This window comes from Trichomycterus rosablanca, chromosome 8, assembly GCF_030014385.1.
Source record: "Trichomycterus rosablanca isolate fTriRos1 chromosome 8, fTriRos1.hap1, whole genome shotgun sequence".
Lineage (NCBI taxonomy): Eukaryota > Metazoa > Chordata > Actinopteri > Siluriformes > Trichomycteridae > Trichomycterus > Trichomycterus rosablanca.
The window spans coordinates 33,590,849-33,615,987 of NC_085995.1; the positions used below are offsets into that span (position 1 = coordinate 33,590,849).

General features: G+C 41.7%; 1 protein-coding gene across 1 annotated transcript in view; it reads right to left on the bottom strand.

The window, feature by feature from the left end:
- galnt18a (UDP-N-acetyl-alpha-D-galactosamine:polypeptide N-acetylgalactosaminyltransferase 18a) overlaps positions 1-24,433 on the bottom strand; it is a 97,158-nt gene extending 72,725 nt beyond the window's left edge. Inside the window, exon 1 of the mRNA XM_062999659.1 lies at positions 24,223-24,433. Coding sequence (XP_062855729.1) covers positions 24,223-24,430 — 208 coding nt within the window. The 5' untranslated portion in view covers positions 24,431-24,433. The remainder of the gene's footprint in view (positions 1-24,222) is intronic.
- Between the last annotated feature and the right edge of the window lie 706 nt (positions 24,434-25,139).

Sequence of the window (25,139 nt, forward strand, 5' to 3'; positions counted from 1 at the left end):
TTTTAATGTTATGGCTGATCAGTGTATATATGTATGTTTAGGTGTTTTAATTTAATTTCCTCCACACAAAATCAAGCATGAATCATCCTTCCAGTGCATGAAGGACTCTTCTATCAAAAATCATTTCTTAGCTTAATTGCATGGCTGTATCAAATCCAGCTTTATACTCAAAATATCCAAAATAGACATAAAACATAAAAGCTTTCACAAGAATCATTAAATCCGACAGCAGAGGACCAATCTTTTTTAATCATAAAAATGAGTACGATTTTTTGGCATGTGAAAACCCCCTTGTTCGCTTCCTCCTCTTCAGGCTGCTCATCGGGCCTGAAAGCTTCTCCCCGCTCAGTAAATCAGGAGTTACACTCCATTGCCTCTAATTACTGCAGTGTATGCAGCTGATAATCCTTGAGAAGAGCTGATAATTACAGAGGCTCGGTGCAGCTCAGGCTTCGTCTCAGGAGCCCAGAGCAGAACGAGAACGCCTAAATCCTGCAGACGAGACGTCGACGCTGACCTTCCAACATGACGTAAGAGAAATTAGAACAAGTCAGGTTCATTGATCACTAATTTCCCTAAGTGTCTGGAGGAAACAAGGACGCCAAAGTAAGTTTTTCTTCATCCTTAAAAAGTGCAGAGTTTCAGACTTATAATAGAATATTTGTCTGTTTAGGGTGGGCTGTAATACATTTACTGTGTTATATATTTGTGCCAGTATTATTGTTAGTACTTATTACGAGGGATCTTTAAAAAGTTTGCACACTTTTATATTTTGTTTGGAAACAGTGAGGGTGGGAGAAGTAGTAATTGGTCGTGTCTTAGAGACTATGAGACGCTTATAGTCCGGATTTAGCACCATCTGATTTCTAACTTTTTGAACGCTCAATGAAGCTTTAAGGGGAAGGAAATTTTCATGTGATGATATAAAAGCAGCAGTGCATCAGTGGCTACGTGCTCAACCAAAACATTTTTTGCTGATGGCATTAAAAACGTTGGTACAATGCTGGGAAAAATGCATCGGAACGTGGCTAGAGAAAAGCGTTGTCATTTGTTTTGAAATTCCTATAGAGTTAAAAAAGTGCGGAAACTTTTTGAAGAACCCTCATACACTATATTGCCAATGTATTCACTCACCCATCCAAATAATTGAATTCAGGTGTTCCAATCACTTCCATGGCCACGGGTGTATAAAACCAAGTACCTAGGCATGCAGACTGCTTCTACAAACATTAGTGAAAGAATGGGTCGCTCTGAGGAGCTTAGTGAATTCCAGCATGGTACCGTGATAGGATGCCACCTGTGCAACAAGTCCAGTTATGAAATTTCCTCGCTACTAAATATTCCACAGTCAACAGTCAGTGGTATTATAACAAAGTGGAAGCGATTGGGAACGACAGCAACTCAGCCACAAAGTGGTAGGCAACGTAAAATGACAGAGTGGGGTCAGAGGATGCTGTGGCAAATAGTCAGAGTCAGAGAGGTTTTATTGTCATTTCAGCTACATACAAGAGACGTGTTCTCTGGAGTGACGAATCACACGTTTCCGTCTGGCAATCCGATGGATGAGTCTGGGTTTGGCGGTTGCCAGGAGAACGGTACTTGTCTGACTGCATTGTGCCAAGTGTAAAGTTTGGTGGAGGGGGGATTATGGTGTGGGGTTGTTTTTCAGGAGTTGGGCTCGGCCCCTTCGTTCCACTGAAAGGAACTCTTAATGCTTCAGCATACCAAGAGATTTTGGACAGTTTCATGCTCCCAACTTTGTGGGAACAGTTTGGGGATGGCCCCTTCCTGTTCCAACATGACTGCGCACCAGTGCACAAAGCAAGGTCCTGACCTCAACTCAATAGAACACATTTGGGATGAATTAGAGCGGAGACTGTGAGCCAGGCCTTCTGGAAGAATGGTCAAAAATTCCCATAAACACACTCCTAAACCTTGTGGAAAGCCTTCCCAGAAGAGTTAAAGCTGTTATAGCTGCAAAGGGTGGGCCCACATCATATTAAACCCTATGGATTAAGAATGGGACGTCACTCAAGTTCATATGCGTGTGAAGTCAGGCGAGCGAATACTTTTGGCAATATAGTAGTGTATATAAATATAAAAGTGACCGCTTACCTAAAATGTACAATTTACTGCATGATATAAAGAGATAAACTAATATTGAGCACAATTAAGTTCAGACTTTTAGTCTGGCCCTCCATAACAGTCCCAGTTTCTCATGTTGCCCCTTGGAAAATTTAATCGCCCACCTCTGGAAGTTGCAAACAATACTAAATAGTGTAGGTAAAATTATAAGACATGATGATGTTAAATATAAATAGTTTGTATTTTATAAGAATAAAGTTACTCAGTTATAGGTTGGATTTGTCTAGATATTTCTGGTGTGAGAGTCTTTGATTCTGTTCAGCGCTCTGTGAAGTATGCTAATGAACGCCACTCCCTCTGAGACACCATGCCAATCACCCACAAACCGTCCTCAACATACAAGAGGGATGAGCAGTTAAAAATGAACCCAGATGGAGAAATTCTCAGTTCTCTGAACTGCAAAAACCTCACGCTGACTAATGGCCATAAATGATTCGGAAATAAACACTGCTGGTCTGTTGGACGAGGAAAGAAGTTAAAGTGTGAGAGAAGATAGTAACACTTCAACTGTCCGTCATAACATTGACAAACGCTTGTCAACTTGTGTGATATAAGCGGTCATGACATTTTGACAGGAAATAAACTCGTCAAGTCAGTTTAAATTTCCATCCTAGACACAAACATTTATTTACAAACCCAGACGTAGAACAATGCTGTGTGTGTCATAATCTGTGGACTGATGAGTGGAATGAAGGGATAAAAAAAAAAAAAGATAATAATACATTTTTGGAACAACCTGTTAGTCCTGACTTAAAGCCAATCAAAATGCTTGGGTAGGAGCAGTTAAAAAGAGCAGTTTATGCTTTAAATTAAAATTAAAGCAATTCAACAGAAATAATGGGCCAAAATCCATTTTAGTCATGTAAAAACTGATGTCTAGTTACCACAGATGTTCACAAGTCACATACGAGTCAGAGTCAAGTCACAAGTCTTTAGACTAGAGTCCGAGTCAAGTCATGAGTCAATATAGTATACACAAAACATATATTGGAAATGTAGCGTAGAAATAAATAATATGCAAGTTCAGATAAAAAACAACAACAGATTAGTAACTGTATTTTGTCATTTTACTTAGTGCCTTTACTTTCCTAGTCATTGTGCAAATGAATGTAATTTCCATAACAAGAAGGTACCAGAAGCTTAAACTGATACATTTTGTTTTCATTGCAAAACAAAAGCGTGCAATAAATCACGGCACAGCGGCCAAATTCCAAAACACTGCTTGCCTTAGCTTATGTTCTTACAGATGCTAAATTTGCTAAAGATGTTAAATTTATAACCGTGTGTCCCATTAGAAATATAATTCGTTATTCTGTAAATTTGTGCTTATAATTAAAAACCTCCAAACTTTTCCCGGTTGTGAAGTAAAACACTAACTCGTTAGAAAGCCAATCAGTCATGAGTCGAGTTTGAGTCATTTGAAACGAGTCTGAATTCGCTGTGTGTCGCAGACTCGAGTCCCCATCTCTGCTACTTACTGTAAGTGTTTGGTTGCTTTTTTGCTGATAAAGGTGGCACAACCAGTTAATTTTACAGGGCATACTTTTTGTTTTTACATGGGTAATAAGTTGCATAAACCTTTTTCTTAAATAAATTAAAGATCACCTAAGAAATACACCACATTTGGCCAAAGGTATTTAGACTCCTGACCATGTGCTCAGACCTTCAATTTCAAAAACAACTGGTACGAAAATATAGTAAAAAGATCATACAGAGGGCACTCTTCTGTTCTAAGAGGGCTCCTCACAAGACTTTAAAATATGTCTGTGGGAATTTGTGCCCATTCAGATAAGAGCATTTGTGATGCCATATGCCATGATGTGCCCAGCCATACAAATGCTCTTTTCCAAAATCAAGTCAAGTCAAATTTATTTGAATAGTGTGTTTTACAATAAACATTGGGGCGGCACAGTGGCTAAGTGGGTAGCACTTCCTCACAACAAGAAGGTCCAGGGTTCGATTCCCAGGTGGGACGGTCCGGGTCCTTTCTGTGTGGAGTTTGCATGTTCTCCCTGTGTCTGCGTGGGTTTACTCAGGGTGCTCCGGTTTTCTCCCACAGTCCAAAGACATGCAAGTGAGGTGAATTGGAGATACTAAATTGTCCATGACTGTGTGTTCGATAGTATAAACTATGTCTGTGTAAGTTTGTGCCCAAAGTCTTGTGAGAAGCTTTCTCAGAACAGTGGCTGTTGTTTTAGCTGAAAAAAATCACATAGGGGTCACTTTTTTTAATGGAATGTCTTTTAAACTCATGGTCAGGTGTCCAAATACTTTAGGCCATTTAGTGTATTTTAGAAAACATTTAGAAAAGTTCTTCTCTGTGTTTTGGCCTCCCATCAGTATGGAAATGGAATTTTGGGATAGAAAGCCTTGTTTTGTTTTCCTTTTTTTTGCTTGAATGAGTAAAACGCAGCTTTTCCGCTGTACACCTTGAGTATATGTGGGCAGATGGTGGAAAAAAACAAGAGTAAATTAGATTTGTTTGACTGCCAATAAAAAGTGCTCTGAGGATGACCATGTACGACAGCATAGCAAAAAAGGGTTCAAAATGTAAATGCGTCTCCATCCTCATTCTTGCTTGTTGATATACACTGATCAGGCATAACATTAAAACCACCTCCTTGTTTCTACACTTACTGTCTATTTTATCAGCTCCACTTACCATATAGTAGTTCTACATTTACTGACTGTAGTCCATCTGTTTCTCTACAAACTTTTTTAGCCTGCTTTCACCCTGATGGAGTTCTTCAATGGTCAGGACCCCCACAGGACCACTACAGAGCAGGTATTATTTGGGTAGTGGGTCATACTCAGCACTGCAGTGACACTGACATGGTGGTTGTGTGTAAGTGTGTGTTGTGCTGGTATGAGTGGATAAGACACTGCAGCGCTGCTGGAGTTTTAAAACACATCACTGTCACTGCTGGACTGAGAATAGTCCACCAACCAAAGATATCCAGCCAACAGCGCCCCATGGGCAGCATCCTTTGACTACTGATGAAGGTTTAGAAGATGACAACTCAAACAGCAGCAATAGATGAGCGATCGTCTCTGACTTTACATCTACAAGGTGGACCAACTAGGTAGGAGTGTCTAATAGAGTGGACAGTGAGTGGACACGGTATTTAAAAACTCCAGCAGCACTGTTGTGTCTGATCCACTCACAGCACAACACACACTAACACACCACCACCATGTCAGTGTAACTGCAGTGCTGAGAATCATTCACCACCTACATAATACCTGCTCTGTGGTGGTCCTGTGTGGGTCCTGACCATTGAAGAACAGGGTGAAAGCAGTCTAAAAAGGTATGCAGAGAAACAGATGGACTACAGTCAGTAATTGTAGAACTACAAAGTGCTCCTATATGGTAAGTAGAGCTGATAAAATAGACAGTGAGTGTAGAAACAAGGAGGTGGTTTTAATGTTATGGCTGATCAGTGTAAGTCTACTTAATGCCATAAAAAAGCATCTGTTAAATTCCATAAATGTAACGTAAATGTAGAAGTATAAAACAATGGCTTCCTTCCAAAGTTAGTAAAAAAACAGTTGTTTCCTTTATGCTACAAAAAATTCAACCAGATGGTCGAACCAGTGAAGTCAGAGCTGCCATAAATTAGAAGCTGCTGCAGCTACATGGATCACACTGTCTACAATCAAGCAAATTTTACATCACTATGGTATTAAGAAAGCGCAGTAAAAAGGTCCCTGCTCCAGAATTGTCACTTTACAGACAAAGCGCTGATGAGCTGAGCGTTATACTACAGTCCACAGTTAAGTGAGTTTCACATCACCATGGTCTTAGAGGTTGCCAATCAACAATAAAACCCTGCTTAACCTGTAAACAGCAACCATCTCCTCACATAAATAAAGCCAACTTTAGTCAACTACACAATTCTTACCTAATATAACGCTTACAATTAATTTACTTTTCTGAAATGCTGAAACCATGAATAAACACTTCTAATTCAAAACCAGCAAAATACACAAACCTGAAATGTATGCACGCACAGCTTCTTTCTTACTGTATTTTCTGCTGCTTATACTTGTCCAAACACTTAAGGAAGGCAAGCAAGGACAGAGGAATCAATGCAAAATGTGTTTTGCAAATGAGACGTCCTTGCTCTCTGAAGCAATGTCTTTTGATGAGTCTCTGCACAGACGTATCACCTAGGCATATTGGATCTGTCTGTACTAATCAAGCTGTAATAACAAATTGGATTTATATAAAATGTAATATGCTCATTTTTACGAGATTCTGCTCCATCAACTGATTTAAACTGGCATGTTTAATAGCAAATTTTTAAAAGTTTTGGGTCAGTGGTAAATTACAGAGCACCCTCTTGGATTGCAAGTGTGAGATGAACAGTGTTTAAAAATTATACTCAAAAAATGAAGTGCTTCTATGAATTTTATAGTTTAGACCTTATACCCCAGTGAATTGCCATTTACACTGATCAGCCATAACATTAAAACCACCTCCTTGTTTCTACACTTACTGTCCATTTTATCAGCTCCACTTACCATATAGAAGCAGTTTGTAGTTCTACATTTACTGACTGTAGTTCATGTTTCTCTGCATGCTTTGTTAGCCCCCTTTTCATGCTGTTCTTTAATGGTCAGCACCCCCACAGGACCACTACAGAGCAGGTATCAGAGGTGATCAGACACAGCAGTGCTGATAGAGTTTTTAAACCCCTCACTGTCACTGCTGGACTGAGAATAGTCCATCAACCAAAAATATCCAGCCAACAGTGCCCCGTGGGCAGCGTCCTAGGTCTAGAAGATGACCAACTCAAACAGCAGCAATAGATGAGCGATCGTCTCTGACTTTACATCTAAAAGGTGGACCAACTAGGTAGGAGTGTCTAATAGAGTGGACATGGTATTTAAAAACTCCAGCAGCGCTGCTGTGTCTGATCCATTCATACCAGCACAACACACACTAACACACCACCACTGCAGTGCTGAGAATGATCCACCAAAAAGATGCTTTGGTAAGTTGGTGTGGATGACCTTCAGTGACCTGCACTTCCTGATCTCAATTAACTGAAGAGTCTGTTGTGAGCGAGGCCTTCGCATTCAACATCTGTGCCTGACCTCACACATGTTCCTTGACTAAATAGGCACTAGATGGTTGTTGTAGATACAACATGGGAGAAGGCTAGTCCATGTTAATAGGCAATGTTTTGGAAAGGACGTCCAACAGTATCTTGTGACAGCTCAATCCTGATGTTTCCTGGAAGAAATTTGAATATAAACTATTTTCAGGAATTGATTTCTACATCCTCGCACAGTGCAGACATTTTTAATCACATCTGCTCTGATCGGACACATCGGTATTAAACACTAGAGGTTTATGCTCACTTGGCACAGGTGCATGTAATAATTTACACTGCACAGCAATTGATTACCTGGCACAGGTGTATTGAGAAGAAAAATGAGTCCTGGCTTGGGGTCCTTGGGGGATGAACTGCAGATGTCTGAGTGTGTAAGCTCATAAATATGAAGTGCTGTTGTGTTGGAACTACAGTGGTTGAGTGTGCATTGCTACTTCATCATATGGTCCCCCTTACGTCACGGTTGGAGAACTTAATTAACAAAAAGCTCGTTATTGTAACCTACAGTCCTCCTGCAATCTCTCTCTGTCGGCAGCTCTGAGCTGAATGATGAAGTGGAGATGCTGACATTTGGGATTGAAATCGATTTTTTGCCTCACAGCTGGTCGAGGGATTTCTTTCTTTCTTTTTTCTTGCTAAGCTGCTAAGAAATAGTTAATTTGGCAAAGAACTCAAGGAGAAAAACATCATGTCATTATAACAACGATGTTCACAAGTCATAAAATGTAAGTCCGAGTCAGTCACGTGTCTTTAGGCTAGAGTCCGAGTCAAGTCACGAGTCTTTAGGCTAGAGTCTGAGTCCAATCACGAGTCTTTAGGCTAGAGTCTGAGTCCAATCACGAGTCTTTAGGCTAGCGTACGAGTCAAGTCACGAGTCTTTAGGCTAGAGTCCAAGTCAAGTCACGAGTCTTTAGGCTAGAGTACGAGTCCAATCATGAGTCTTTAGGCTAGAGTCTGAGTCCAATCACGAGTCTTTAGGCTAGAGTACGAGTCAAGTCACAAGTCTTTAGGCTAGAGTCTGAGTTAGAGTTCCGATTAGTTGGTCACAGTAAAATAAATTGTTTTTAATGCCCCCCCCCCAATACAAGCACCTCCAGAACATTATCTAAGGTTCTCCCTCGAGCCAAACTTTTCACATGACTGTTTTTTTTAATGCATTTTCTTCCATTTTCTCCCAATGTTTTACCCAATTGCGTTATGCTTCCTCTCTACTGCCACTGACCTCCACCTAAATTGAGGAGAGAGAACTGACTAATTTTCTTTCCCCCTTATCTAGTCGTATCCAATTACCTTGATTGCGTTACATTTCACCTCCACCGATACAACACTTCACTGCTGACTGAAGAGCTTTGCAACTGACACACGCCCCCTCCAACACATGAGCAGTAGCCGACTTTCACCTTTTCACATTTGCGTCTTTTCACCTGCACGAGGCGAGTTCATATGCGGATCAGCTTTGTGTACAGAGAGCCACACCTTGATCAGCATTATTCCTCGACTCTGTGCAGATGCCATCAATCAGCCAGCAGAGGTCGTAATTGCGCCAGTTATGAGGTCTTGCTCACAATAGATGTTTCACTTCATCCCGGAGGTGTTCAGTGTGGTTAAGACCAGGACGTGCAGGCTACTGGAGTTCCTCAACACCAACCCATATCTTTATACACCTTGTTTTGTATACAAGGGTACAGTCATACTACGTAGAACAAAAATGGTCTTTCTCAAACCATTAGCTTTACATTAGGTCAGTGGTAGCTTAACAGTTGTAGTAATGGACTAGGACGCTTGCTGGTTCAAGCCCGACAGTCAGTTTGCCACTGTTGTGTTCTTGAGCAAAGACACATAACCCTCAAATGCTTAGATTCAAGATAAGTCAAATGTATCTGTATAGCGCTTTTTACAATGGACATTGTCTCAAAGCAACTTTACAGACTCCAGGACCGACAGACCAAAAACCCTTGTTGAGCAAGCCAAGGGCGACAGTGGCAAAGAAAAACTCCCTTACAATTACAGGAAGAAACCTTGAGAAAAACTCAGCAGGGACCCATCGTCTTTGGGTGTCCTGGATTTACCTACTATAGCTGTAGTAAACCCACATGTACACAGCAGGCACAATTGTCAACTTAATGCCATAAAAAAAGCATCTGTTAAATGCCATAAATGTAACGTAAATGTAGGTGCATAAAACAATGGCCTCTTGCCAAAGGTAATAAAAAAATTCAAATGGCTACTTTACACTAATAAGAAACTTAACCAGATGGTCAGTGGTAGCTTAACGGTTGTGGTAATGGACTAGGAAGCTTGCTGGTTATAAACTACAATTTAGTTGATCAATAAAAACATTAAGGGTGGCACGGTGGCTTAGTGGGTAGCACTGTTGCCTCAGCAAGAAGGTCCTGGGTTCGATCCTCAGGCAGGGCGGTCCGGGTGCTTTCTGTGCGGAGTTTGCATGTTCTTCCCGTGTCTGCGTGGGTTTCCAAAGGGAGCTCTGGTTTCCTCCCACAGTCCAAAGACATGCAGTCAGGTTAATTGGTTAAGTAAATGGGTGTGTGACCCTAACAGGATAAGCGGTTAAGAAAATGAGTGAATGAATAAAAACATTGAAAATCTTCTCTTAAATGAAGGTTTAAAAGGTTTAGAAGAAATCACAGATTTGTTTTCACCGCCTTTTGCCCTCAGGTACAACCAGCTAAGAGGAAGGTCGATTGCACTAGCCTACCAATCTCTGCTGTTGGAACCTCAGCTGTGCAGAGATTGGTGGAAATAGTTTTGTCTTTTTTCCCCTGGGCTTAAAACCCACACTAGTTGAGAAGAGCAGCAGATGAGCACACACTTCCTCCGGCACATGTGAAGCCACAGACGGCTTCCTTAGAATAGCCAACGGCAGTTTCTTTTCAAGAGCCCTTGCAAGTATGGAGGACCCCACAACTCTCTCAGAATTCTTTCAGTACTCATGCCAGTCCTATGGTCAATTATGACTCAAGCACCCGGCCAGACCAGTGGAACCGCTGAGACTCATACACACTCACAATATACACGCAACATACACAGATCAGCCATAACATTAACACCACCTCCTGGTTTCTACACTCACTGTCCATTTTATCAGCTCCACTTACCATATAGAAGCACTTTGTAGTTCTACAATTACTGACTGTAGTCCATCTGTTTCTCTGCATGCTTTGTTAGCCCCCTTTCATGCTGTTCTTCAATGGTCAGGACTCTCCCAGGACCACTACAGAGTAGGTATTATTTAGGTGTTGGATCATTCTCAGCACTGCAGTGACACTGACATGGTGGTGGTGTGTTAGTGTGTGTTGTGCTGGTATGAGTGGATAGGACACAGCAATGCTGATGGAGTTTTTAGGCACCTCACTGTCACTGCTGGACTGAGAATAGTCCACCAACCAAAAATATCCAGCCAACAGCGCCCCGTGGGCAGTGTTCTGTGACTGCTGATGAAGATCTCAGAGATGACCAATTCAAACAGCAGCAATAGATGAGCGATCATCTCTGACTTTACATCTACAAGGTGGACCAACTAGGTATGAATTCATTTTAAATACTAATGCTGCATGTAATAAATAAATATATTGTGCACATAGCACATGGTCATTTTGTATTGTTCAGAAGAATTTTATCTAACAAGCAGCATTTACGCTAAAGGAGAAAAGGACAAAATGATTAAATAACACTAATGGTACGAGCTACCGAGCCACAGCAAACACCTTAAACATCCCTGTCAGTACAACTGATTGGATAATCCACATGTAGACAATTTATGGCAACACAAATCGTCCACAATTTCGTCCACAATGTTCTCTCAGAATGATAATAAGGAAGGTTAGAAAGGTGCAGCAGTCACTCAACAAGAGCTGCCAAACAACGAGGAGCAAACAGAGATCAGTAATCAATGAAGTGCACTGCAATCATCTCTGTTCCTACTAGTGGTGGTAAATCCGATTCATTTTATGGACTCGGGTTAATCTGAGTCACTCAGTAATGTGAACCGGTTCACTTGAGTCAGTTGAGTCACTTGTACTGATATCTCGATTGCGATTGATTTACTGCATGAAAATGCATCCAAATATCACTTGTCTTCTGTGCACTCATCTTCTGTAAATAAATAAATCCTTCTCTCTTAATTATCTTGGCACCTCACACTTCTCTTGTCAGTGACAAGTTGGCACTTTTTCTAAGTGGAATCTTGATCATTCGGGAGAGGGGGGTGGACTCACCTACCAATCAGATGGGTATATTAATGGGTCAAGGGTTCAAGGGGGATGGTCAACAACAAATTGCCATGGTAACTTCACCCATTCAGGCAGCCACAGTGGCACCAAAACAAACAGTCAATAAGTTACCATGGGGGCTACAATACTCCTTAAGTGGTACAGTCTTAAAGTAGCCTGTAAGCATTTGCATTTTAATAATAATATAACTAGATTTTGTTGTTGTTTTGCTTACAAGAAAATATGCTGCAGTACTCTTCTATACCTCGACTACTGATAATAATAATAGCATGTGCATAAAATCAGCCACATAACAAACACCAGTGTGTTTAACCGCTTGATTATTGAAATATCTAACTTATTACTTAGATTTACGGACTGGAGTGAAGAATCATCTGAGTCCACGGTGTTTCAGTAAGTCTGCTCACTCGCCTTGTGTACTTAGCAGCAGCCAGTCAGAGGAGTCATAGGATCCGGGTTAATTGAGATTTCAGACTCGTGATTCCTGATTCAGAACAAAGATTCGAATCATTAACCCGGGTGATTCAGGAACCGCCCAGCTCTAGTTCCGACACCCTATACTAACCTCTTTTGTTTAAAAAAGCAGCACATCAAACTAATCTACACACAAGGATTTAGGCAATTCAACTCACTCATGAAACAACAGAATCTGGTCTGATAAAATTCAAATAGAACTCGGCAGTGCTTCTGTGCAAACAGTACTGTGGTATCATCAACAAAGAAAAATTAACAGAGCAATGTACTTGTACCTCAGAGGAAAGCTTGTTATCTTGGGAAAGTGAAAATGTTTAAGACAAATGAGCTAAATTTGAAGCACAATGCTGAAGAAATGATTTCTTACTATGGACATATCACATACAGATAAACAGGCATGTACGTATATGCATTATGTGTACATTTGAGAAGGTTAGGTGCACTGAATGTACAGTATATTACATGACAAAAACACAAGTGTTGAATTATAATTTTCCCATCACTGTAATGTGATACACCGATCAGCCATAACATTAAAACCACCTCCTTGTTTCTACACACATTGTCCATTTTATCAGCTCCACTTACCACATAGAAACACTTTGTAGTTCTACAATTACTGACAGTAGTCCATCTGTTTCTCTGCATGCTTTGTTAGCCCCCTTTCATGCTGTTCTTCAATGGTCAGGTCTCTCCCAGGACCACTACAGAGTAGGTATTATTTGGGTGGTGGATCATTCTTAGCACTGCAGTGACACTGACATGGTGGTGGTGTGTTAGTGTGTGTTGTGCTGGTATGAGTGGATAAGACACAGCAGCACTGATGAAGTTTTTAAACCCCTCACTTTCACTGCTGGACTGAGAATAGTCCACCAACCAAAATCATCCAGCCAACAGCGCCCTGTGGGCAGTGTCCTTTGACCACTGATGAAGGTTTAAAAGATGACAACTCAAACAGCAGCAATAGATGAGTGATCGTCTCTGACTTTACATCTACAAGGTGGACCAACTAGGTAGGAATGTCTAATAGAGTGGACAGTGAGTGGACACGGTAAAAACTCCAGCAGCGCTGCTGTGTCTGATTCACTCATATCAGCACAACACACCCTAACACACCACCACCATGTCATTGTCACTGGCAATCCTTTTGAGAATTTGCAGTTTTTTGTATGGGTCATAGAGGTGCTCATTGATTTCTGTGGTTGTCTTAGTGTCCACCTATCACAGTCAGTGAGTTTAACCTTCTGTGTTCCCGTTAGTGATCACCACAGCAGATCATTCATCTCCATCCTAAACATCTTTCTCTGTCACCAAAACACCTGCATGTCCTTCCTCATTGCATCTATAAACCTTCCTCTTCTCCTCAGCACCCTTCTCCCAATATAACTCATCCATCTTCTGCACAAGCACAAACCATCTTAACCCCTCCTCCCTAATTTTGTCTCTAAAACATCCTAACTGCGCTGGGATGGGAAAAGTGCCCCAAACAAAGACTAAAATGATGCCTAGATATTTGAGGCAGATTTTATTGTACTTGACCAATACATGACAGACACTATGCAAAATGCTTACTATACAGAAGTACAAAAAGGCAGAAGGGGCGCTAACTCTTCACTAGGACAGTTGGCACCAGAGTCACATCTTTTGGTAATTAAGACATTATTTTTAAGACATTATTTTTAAGGCCTTATTTATTAAAAAAATGTTGCACCTTCTTTACTAGTACTGACAATTCCCTTACTAGAATTGCACAAAGATAAAGTCATCTTCAAGTGTAATTATGTTTTTTTGCTTTACTGTCCACCACTACTTTATGACCCTAGTAGTCAGTTTTTTTTTAAAGCTCATTTTTACTCTTGCTCACGCTCTGAATTCAATGACTGATTCTTAGCTGCACATGGCACTGATTTCACACCGATGACATTCAGCAAGCATATTGTTACCACTTTGACCTTACATCCCCTGCCATTTACTTCCACTAATTAGGCTGTGTGGTAGCAGCACAGCGAGAAAGCAAACGCAGGAACGATATTGCTGTTAATGCGTTTTACTTTGTTCTACATCTCCTTCAATAAACTGTTCTGTGGCTGCTTCTAAAGTAGAGTGGATCGGACGTTTCTGTCTCCTTAAACGACAATATAATCAGCTTGTTTAGATGAGCGTAAATGTCTTTTAATGGATTCTGGAGCAATATGCATCACCCTGGTAAAAAACCTCAGTAAAGAGTAGTGGCATGGCCTTATTTACCAAAATATGTGACCCTGGTGCCAAATGTCCTAGTGAAGAGTAGTGGCCTCATTTACCAAAAGATGTGACCCTGATGCCAACTGTCCTAGTGAAGAGTAGTGGCATGGCCTTATTTACCAAAATATGTGACCCTGGTGCCAAATGTCCTAGTGAAGAGTAGTGGCCTCATTTACCAAAATATGTGACCCTGATGCCAACTGTCCTAGTGCAGAGTAGTGACATGGCCTTATTTACCAAAATATGTGACCCTGGTGCCAAATGTCCTAGTGAAGAGTAGTGGCCTCATTTACCAAAAGATGTGACCCTGATGCCAACTGTCCTAGTGAAGAGTAGTGGCATGGCCTTATTTACCAAAATATGTGACCCTGGTGCCAAATGTCCTAGTGAAGAGTAGTGGCCTTATTTACCAAAAGATATGAACCTGGTGCCAACTGTCCTAGTGAAGAGTAGTGGCATGGCCTTATTTACCAAAATATGTGACCCTGGTGCCAAATGTCCTAGTGAAGAGTAGCGGCCTCATTTACCAAAAGATGTGACCCTGAAGCCAACTGTCCTAGTAAAGAGTAGTGGCATGGCCTTATTTACCAAAATATGTGACCCTGGTGCCAAATGTCCTAGTGAAGAGTAGTGGCCTTATTTACCAAAAGATATGAACCTGGTGCCAACTGTCCTAGTGAAGAGTAGTGGCATGGCCTTATTTACCAAAATATGTGACCCTGGTGCCAAATGTCCTAGTGAAGAGTAGCGGCCTCATTTACCAAAAGATGTGACCCTGATGCCAACTGTCCTAGTGAAGAGTAGTGGCCTTATTTACCAAAAGATATGACCCTGGTGCCAACTGTCCTTGTAAAGAGTAGTGGCATGGCCTTATTTACCAAAATATGTGACCCTGGTGCCAACTGTCCTAGTGAAGAGTAGCGGCCTCATTTACCAAAAGATGTGACCCTGATGCCAACTGTCCTAGTGAAGAGTAGTGGCCTTATTTACCAAAAGATATGACCCTGGTGCCAACTGTCCTAGTAAAGAGTAGTGGCATGGCCTTATTTACCAAAATATGTGACCCTGGTGCCAAATGTCCTAGTGAAGAGAAGCGGCCTCATTTACCAAAAGATGTGACCCTGATGCCAACTGTCCTAGTGAAGAGTAGTGGCCTTATTTACCAAAAGATATGACCCTGGTGCCAACTGTCCTAGTAAAGAGTAGTGGCATGGCCTTATTTACCAAAATATGTGACCCTGGTGCCAACTGTCCTAGTGAAGAGTAGCGGCCTCATTTACCAAAAGATGTGACCCTGATGCCAACTGTCCTAGTGAAGAGTAGCAGCTTCATTTACCAAAAGATGTGACCCTGATGCCAACTGTCCTAGTGAAGAGTAGTGGCCTTATTTACCAAAAGATATGACCCTGGTGCCAACTGTCCTAGTAAAGAGTAGTGGCATGGCCCTATTTACCAAAATATGTGACCCTGGTGCCAACTGTCCTAGTGAAGAGTAGCGGCCTCATTTACCAAAATATGTGACCCTGATGCCAACTGTCCTAGTGAAGAGTAGTGGCCTTATTTACCAAAAGATATGACCCTGGTGCCAACTGTCCTAGTAAAGAGTAGTGGCATGGCCTTATTTACCAAAATATGTGACCCTGGTGCCAACTGTCCTAGTGAAGAGTAGCGGCCTCATTTACCAAAAGATGTGACCCTGATGCCAACTGTCCTAGTGAAGAGTAGTGGCCTTATTTACCAAAAGATATGACCCTGGTGCCAACTGTCCTAGTAAAGAGTAGTGGCATGGCCTTATTTACCAAAATATGTGACCCTGGTGCCAACTGTCCTAGTGAAGAGTAGCGGCCTCATTTACCAAAATATGTGACCCTGATGCCAACTGTCCTAGTGAAGAGTAGCAGCTTCATTTACCAAAAGATGTGACCCTGGTGCCAACTGTCCTAGTGAAGAGTAGTGGCCTTATTTACCAAAAGATGTGACCCTGATGCCAACTGTCCTAGTGAAGAGTAGTGGCCTTATTTACCAAAAGATGTGACCCTGATGCCAACTGTTCAAGTGAAGAGTAGCGGCCTTATTTACCAAAAGATGTGACCCTGGTGCCAACTGTCCCAGTGAAGAGTCATCGGCTGCACCTTCTTTACTAGTACTGACAATTCCCTTACTAGAATGGCACGAAGACATCTTCAAGTGTAATTTAGTTTTTTGCTTTATTGCCCACCACTACTTTATGACCCTCAGTTTTACTCTTGCTCATGCTCTGAAATCAGTGATTCTAAGCTGCACAAGGCACTGATTTCACACCGATGACATTCAGCAAGCATATTGTTACCACTATGACCTTACATCCCCTGCCATTTACTTCCACTAATTAGGCTGTGCGGTAGCAGCACAGCGAGAAAGCAAACACAGGAACGATGTCGCTGTTAATGCGTTTTACTTTGTTCTACATCTCCTTCAATAAACTGTTCTGTGGCTGCTTCTAAAGTAGAGTGAATCGGACGTTTCTGTCTCCTTAAACAACAATATAATCAGTTTGTTTAGATGAGCGTGAATGTCTTTTAATGGATTCTGGAGCAATATGCATCACCCTGGTAAAAAACCTCAGTAAAGAGTAGTGGCATGGCCTTATTTACCAAAATATGTGACCCTGGTGCCAACTGTCCTAGTGAAGAGTAGCAGCCTCATTTACCAAAAGATGTGACCCTGATGCCAACTGTCCCAGTGAAGAGTAGTGGCCTTATTTACCAAAAGATGTGACCCTGGTGCCAACTGTCCCAGTGAAGAGTAGCGGCCTTATTTACCAAAAGATGTGACCCTGATGCCAACTGTCCCAGTGAAGAGTAGTGGCCTTATTTACCAAAAGATGTGACCCTGGTGCCAACTGTCCCAGTGAAGAGTAGCGGCCTTATTTACCAAAAGATGTGACCCTGGTGCCAACTGTCCCAGTGAAGAGTCATCGGCTGCACCTTCTTTACTAGTACTGACAATTCCCTTACTAGAATGGCACGAAGACATCTTAAAGTGTAATTTAGTTTTTTGCTTTATTGCCCACCACTACTTTATGACCCTCAGTTTTACTCTTGCTCATGCTCTGAAATCAGCGATTCTAAGCTGCACAAGGCACTGATTTCACACCGATGACATTCAGCAAGCATATTGTTACCACTATGACCTTACATCCCCTGCCATTTACTTCCACTAATTAGGCTGTGCGGTAGCAGCACAGCGAGAAAGCAAACGCAGGAACGATGTCGCTGTTAATGCGTTTTACTTTGTTCTACATCTCCTTCAATAAACTGTTCTGTGGCTGCTTCTAAAGTAGAGTGAATCGGACGTTTCTGTCTCCTTAAACGACAATATAATCAGCTTGTTTAGATGAGCGTGAATGTCTTTTAATGGATTCTGGAGCAATAGGCATCACCCTGGTAAAAAAAAACCTCTGCTGCCTCAGTACAGTTGTCAGACAGCAGAGCAGCATGCACTTGAAGTAAGCTCTTCCTGTTTTTTATACAGACAGATCCGCCTGACTGAGCTATCAGCTCAGGAAAACTGAGAATACTCAAACATGCTTATGATGTATAGCCTGTGGTAAACATATTTCAGTAAATAATAGCACTCGATGGGGAAAATAACAATGTTTTGGTGATTAGTTGGGACAGAACATAAACACATTACACATCTCCTTGACCCAACGGCAACCTTTCTTATAAACAACAGCAATAAATAATACAGTAGATTACCAATCTATATAAGCATAGTGTTCCATTAATCTATCATTCTTGTAATGCCTTTATACAACGATCAGCCATAACATTAAAACCACCTCCTTGTTTCTACACACACTGTCCATTTTATTAGCTCCACTTACCATATAGGAGCACTTTGTAGTTCTACAATTACTGACTGTAGTCCATCTGTTTCTCTGCATAGTTTTTTTTAGCCTGCTTTCACCCTGTTTTTCAATAGTCAGAACCCCCACAGAGCAGGTATTATTCAGGTGGTGGATCATTCCCAGTGCTGCAGTGACAATTACATGGTGGTGGTGTGTTAGTGTGTGTTGTGCTGGTATGAGTGGAGTTTTTAAATACCATGTCCACTCACTGTCCACCTAGTTGGTCCACCTTGTAGATGTAAAGTCAGAGACAATCGCTCATCTATTGCTGCTGTTTGAGTTGGTCATCTTCATCAGTTGTCACAAGACGCTGCCCGCGAAGCGCTGTTGGCTGCATGTTTTTAGTTGGTGGACTATTCCCAGTCCAGCAGTGACAGTGAGATGTTTAAAAACTCCATCAGCACTGCTGTGTCTGATCCACTCATATCAGCACAACACACACTAACACACCACCACCATGTCATTGTCACTGCAGTGCTGAGAATGATCCACCACCCAAATAATACCTGCTCTGTGATGGTCCTGTGGGTGTCCTGACCATCGAAGAACAGTATGAAAGAAGGGCTAACAAAGCATGCAGAGAAACAGATGGACTACAGTCAGTAATTGTAGAACTACAACGTGCTTCTATTTGGTAAGTTGAGCTGATAAAATGGACAGTAAGTGAAGAAACAAGGCTGATCAGTGTATAGTCTAGCTGTAGAGTCACAATTTCTTCACTGGATGACCAGCTATAATAGCCTCCATGATGAAGCTATCTTCACGTTTTATTATATTATCTGTTTTACCATGACAAAAGGCAGGAAACACCCTGAACATAGCCACTGAGCCACCGTGCCACCCCATTTTATGATATATATATTTTTTTCATATTATCCACTCCTACTCTCTGACCCTAGCAGTCTTCTTTTTCGATTTCATTTTTACACTTGTTCTATTCAAAACCTGACCAGATCGACCTAACCCCATCTGACCCCAACTCTATTGAACAATGCTGATTTCGAGGCAGGTCTTACTGCCCGATCATCAGTGTCTGACCTCACAAGTGCTCATTTGACAGAATTGTCACTAACTCTTAGACATACCTCAGAATTTTGTGGAAAGCCTAACCAGAAAATGAGTCAGGGATGTCAAACAAGCTCAGCAAGCATTCACATTGTATTGTACACTGATCAGCCATAACATTAAAACCCCCTCCTTGTTTCTACCATCACTCAACTTACCATATAGAAGCACTTTGTAGTTCTACAATTACTGACTGTAGTCCATCTGTTTCTCTGCATGCTTTGTTACACCCTTTCATGCTGTTCTTCAATGGTCAAGACTCTCCCAGGACCACTACAGAGCAGGTATTATTTAGGTGATGGATGATTCTCAGCACTGCAGTGACACTGACATGGTGGTGGTGTGTTAGTGTGTGTTGTGCTGGTATGAGTGGACAAGACACAGCAATGCTGCTGAAAATTTTAAACACCTCACTGTCACTGCTGGACTGAGAATAGTCCACCAACTAAAAACAAGGTGGACCAACTAGGTAGGAGTGTCTAATAGAGTGGACAGTGAATGGACACGGTATGTAAAAACTCCAGTAGTGTTGCTGTGTCTGATCCACTCATACCAGCATAACACACACTAACACACCACCGCCATGTCAGTATCACTGCAGTGCTGAGAATGATTTGTGGTGGTCCTGACCACTGAAGAACAGGGTGAAAGCAGGCTAAAAACAGTATGCAGAGAAACAGATGGACTACAGTCAGTAATTGTAGAACTACAAAGTGCTTCTATATGGTAAGTGGAGCTGATAAAATGGACAGTGAGTGTAGAAACGAGGTGGTTTTAATATTATGGCTGATCGGTGTATCTCTACCTTGCAAGTCTTTTGGATCTACTTTTGATTTAATTTGTAAGTAAACATCTCAACATGTTTAAATGATGGTTTGTTATGAGTCATTGAACCTTTATAACCTTTTTCCTTCAGACAGAATCTTGGTTTTTATACTCGTTCTGTTTTACTCTCTCCACACTTCACTAACAATTATTGTCTCAGATGCAAAGGCCATTGATTTCACACTGATGAGATTTAGACGCTGTGTTGTTACCAGCCTGACCTTACATCCACTGCCATTTACTTCAGCTAATTAGCCTGAGTGGCCCGAACACTCACTCAGAGTGCAAAATCAGTAAATCCAACATCTGAAAAAGACTCGAGACTTAACTGATGAGGTTTGTGTAAAATGTGTGGATGTGTATTTACAGAAGATTGAGAGTAAGTAAACAATGGACATCTTGGCTGATGAACATTTGGGGTAGTCTATGTTACTTGGCTATTATTTGGCATTCAGTTAAAGTCAAAAGCTTAGATCACGTGTTTCATCAGATCTGAATCCAACAGAGCCTCATTGGGATGTGGACAAATATGTAGCAGACAAATCGCATTGCAATCATGTCAACATGAACACATTTTCAAACACAAGTGTTATGCAAAAATTAGATATTACGTCTGAATATTAGTATTTTACAGCTTGTGCATTAAATACTTATAGTTTTTAAATCCTTATGTAGCTGCTTGAGATGTGACTGGGAGTCTAAAGTACAGAGATAAGCAACATGTCTGTTGTAAGCAGATAAGAAACAACAGCACAGAATGGAGGTTTCAAAGTCCAGCACCTAATGTAATGTAAGTAAAGCAATATAAAGAGAGGCCCACAGCTCTGTCTCTTGTTCTTCAGCTATTCCCCTATGTAAGAACCCACAATGGTGCCAATAAATTCTTTCAATCCAGTTAACTGTAATCTGTTTTCATTTATCAGCTCACCTCATTCTTCCACAACACAAGTCAATCAATTTTATGAAGGAAATTATATGCTTCAAACTTTGCTTCAACGGTTTTGGGAAGGCCCTTTATGGTTCCAGTACCTTTGTGCACAAACAGCTTTGGAATTAACTGGAACATCAGTTAAGGCTTTCTTAGATTAGGATGGATGGATGGAGGAATTATCCCAAAGGAAATTATTGGTCTCCAGTAGTTTAACAAGCAAAAAAAAGAGAAACTAATACAAATACAAACTAAGTAAGTAGGTAAATAAGGTGCATTTATACAGCATATGGTATGCAACAGAAAAACAGTATGTGCAAATTGTGCATCTGGTACATCTGGTAACAGAAGCAGTAGTGTATCTATTCTTATAAACAATATATACAGATATATAAGAATAAATATAGAAATAAGGATATTGCTATAGTTATAGATATATACAATGTAAATATTTATAAATTATATATGTATATATATATATATATATACAGTATATACATAATAGAATATGACTATAGACTGTGCATCAGATCTAGAATATATCAGACATAGGTATGGATGAGTATAGTAGTGGTAATATACGGATGATAATAATAATAGCAATATATGTAGATAAAATAATGTAGATTATAACCGATATATACAGTGTATCACAAAAGTGAGTACACCCCTCACATTTCTGCAGATATTTAAGTATATCTTTTCATGGGACAACACTGACAAAATGACACTTTGACACAATGAAAAGTAGTCTGTGTGCAGCTTATATAACAGTGTAAATTTATTCTTCCCTCAAAATAACTCAATATACAGCCATTAATGTCTAAACCACCGGCAACAAAAGTGAGTACACCCCTAAGAGACTACACCCCTAAATGTCCAAATTGAGCACTGCTTGTCATTTTCCCTCCAAAATGTCATGTGATTTGTTAGTGTTACTAGGTCTCAGGTGTGCATAGGGAGCAGGTGTGTTCAATTTAGTAGTACAGCTCTCACACTCTCTCATACTGGTCACTGAAAGTTCCAACATGGCACCTCATGGCAAAGAACTCTCTGAGGATCTTAAAAGACGAATTGTTGCGCTACATGAAGATGGCCAAGGCTACAAGAAGATTGCCAACACCCTGAAACTGAGCTGCAGCACAGTGGCCAAGATCATCCAGCGTTTTAAAAGAGCAGGGTCCACTCAGAACAGACCTCGCGTTGGTCGTCCAAAGAAGCTGAGTGCACGTGCTCAGCGTCACATCCAACTGCTGTCTTTGAAAGATAGGCGCAGGAGTGCTGTCAGCATTGCTGCAGAGATTGAAAAGGTGGGGGGTCAGCCTGTCAGTGCTCAGACCATACGCCGCACACTACATCAAATTGGTCTGCATGGCTGTCACCCCAGAAGGAAGCCTCTTCTGAAGTCTCTACACAAGAAAGCCCGCAAACAGTTTGCTGAAGACATGTCAACAAAGGACATGGATTACTGGAACCATGTCCTATGGTCTGATGAGACCAAGATTAATTTGTTTGGTTCAGATGGTCTCAAGCATGTGTGGCGGCAATCAGGTGAGGAGTACAAAGATAAGTGTGTCATGCCTACAGTCAAGCATGGTGGTGGGAATGCCATGGTCTGGGGCTGCATGAGTGCAGCAGGTGTTGGGGAGTTACATTTCATTGAGGGACACATGAACTCCAATATGTACTGTGAAATACTGAAGCAGAGCATGATCCCCTCCCTCCGGAAACTGGGTCGCAGGGCAGTGTTCCAGCATGATAATGACCCCAAACACACCTCTAAGACGACCACTGCTTTATTGAAGAGGCTGAGGGTAAAGGTGATGGACTGGCCAAGCATGTCTCCAGACCTAAACCCAATAGAACATCTTTGGGGCATCATCAAGCGGAAGGTGGAGGAGCGCAAAGTCTCGAATATCCGCCAGCTCCGTGATGTCGTCATGGAGGAGTGGAAAAGCATTCCAGTGGCAACCTGTGAAGCTCTGGTAAACTCCATGCCCAGGAGAGTTAAGGCAGTTCTGGGAAATAATGGTGGCCACACAAAATATTGACACTTCAGGAACTTTCACTAAGGGGTGTACTCACTTTTGTTGCCGGTGGTTTAGACATTAATGGCTGTATATTGAGTTATTTTGAGGGAAGAATAAATTTACACTGTTATATAAGCTGCACACAGACTACTTTTCATTGTGTCATTTTGTCAGTGTTGTCCCATGAAAAGATATACTTAAATATCTGCAGAAATGTGAGGGGTGTACTCACTTTTGTGATACACTGTACATACAAGAATTTAAATATCAAAAAGGAATATGTAGTCTTGGAAATGGCGGTACAAATGTGTATTTGAGTTTGTTGATTCGTTTTACCGACCCCGTCGTTGTGTGACTACCTTAGTGTCCAGCTATACTCTTCACTAAATGGGCACAAATTCCCACAGACATCAATGTTTTTTAGGAGGGCTTCTCACCTTCTCACAAAAGTGGCTGTTGTTAAAGCTGAAAAGATTACACAGAAGCCACTCGGGTCTATACTGTTGAAATGTGAGAAATGTTTTACACTCCTTGGTCACATTCATGACAGGACAGGCAGTTACTGGTTACACAAGATTCATCAGTTCAAGTTAATGTCAAACACAGTCATGGACAATGTGTATCTCTAATTCACCTCACTTGCATGTCTTTGGACTGTGGGAGGAAACCGGAGCTCCCGGAGGAAACCCACACAGACATGAGAAGATCATGCAAACTCCACACAGAAAGAACCCGAACCGCTCCACTTGGGAATTGAACCCAGGACCTTCTTGCTGTGAGGCGACAGTGCTACCCACTGAGCCACCCTGCCTTCTTAGAAAAGTGGAAGCTGTTATAGCTGCAAAAGGGGACCAACTCTATATTAGTATTACTGTTCAGTTCTCTCTCTCTCTCTCTCTCTCTCTCTCTCTCTCTCTCTCTCTCTCTCTCTCACACACACACACAGACACACAGACACACACACACACACACACACACACACACACACACACACACACACACACACACAGCATGCAAGTACATAAACCACAAATAGTTGGAAACCACTGTTCCAACAGGTGCAATATAAATAATTGGACATCAGTAATCACGCCACCAGAGTTTTGTAGTGTTTTTGGTGTGTCCAAACTTTTCCCCACATTAATGCAGCTTTTAAAACACAAATCACAGCCAAAAAAAATGAAAACTAAAAGCTCTGGATTATAAACCACATGCAGTTCTCAGTACTAGTGTATAAATGTGTTTGTACCTTGGATGTGAGTATTCACCACATTCTCCAGTTTCTCAAGTCTCTCCATGATGCGCTGCGTCTCTCCTTTATCTTCCTCCAACTTTCTCACCGGGTTTTTGCTAGAATTGGTGATCCAGCCGACATAAATGAGACAGGCGATGTTGGTCATGCCGCTGATAATGACACAGGTCGAGGCAAAAGTTTTCATTCTCCTCCCGCATGCCATCCCGACATCCCGGTGCGTGTGTGTGCGTGCGCGGCTCAGAAACTCGGCAAAATCCGTCAGGTTCTTCTGTCTGAAACACACCGATCGCGATCACAGATGCTCCACATTTCTGCACGGGACTGTTTTATGACCAGACATGTCGGGATCTCGATGCTAATCGTGCAGAATCAGTAACCGGTTGCTCTCTGTCTGTGGTTTCCGCTCCGCTCGGTGCGCTTCAGCTGACTGAGCAGCCAATCAAACCGAGGCGCGCAAGTGCCGGTGAGATGCGCTACTGACGAGCAGAGACCCGAGCCTGTTTACAACCTGTTCAGTCAAAGTTTACACACACTGATGGTTGGTCTATTATTCATTGATGTCTTTACTTTATTTTACCAGGGTCGCGGTGGGCTCGGAGCATAACATGATATCAATTTATCTGGATTTTAACGTCATGTTTTACGCACTGTGGTTACATTCATGACAGAAACGGTAGTTACTTATTACACAAAATTCGGGCGTAGTGGGTAGTGGGTAGCACTGTCGCCTCACAGCAAGAAGGTCCTCGGTTCGATCCCCAGGTGGGGCGGTCCGGGTCCTTACTGTGTGGAGTTTGCATGTTCTCCCCGTGATTGCGTGGGTTTACTCCGGGTGCTCCGGTTTCCTCCCACAGTCCAAAGACATCCAAGTGAGGTGAATTGGACATACTAAATTGTCCATGACTGCAGCC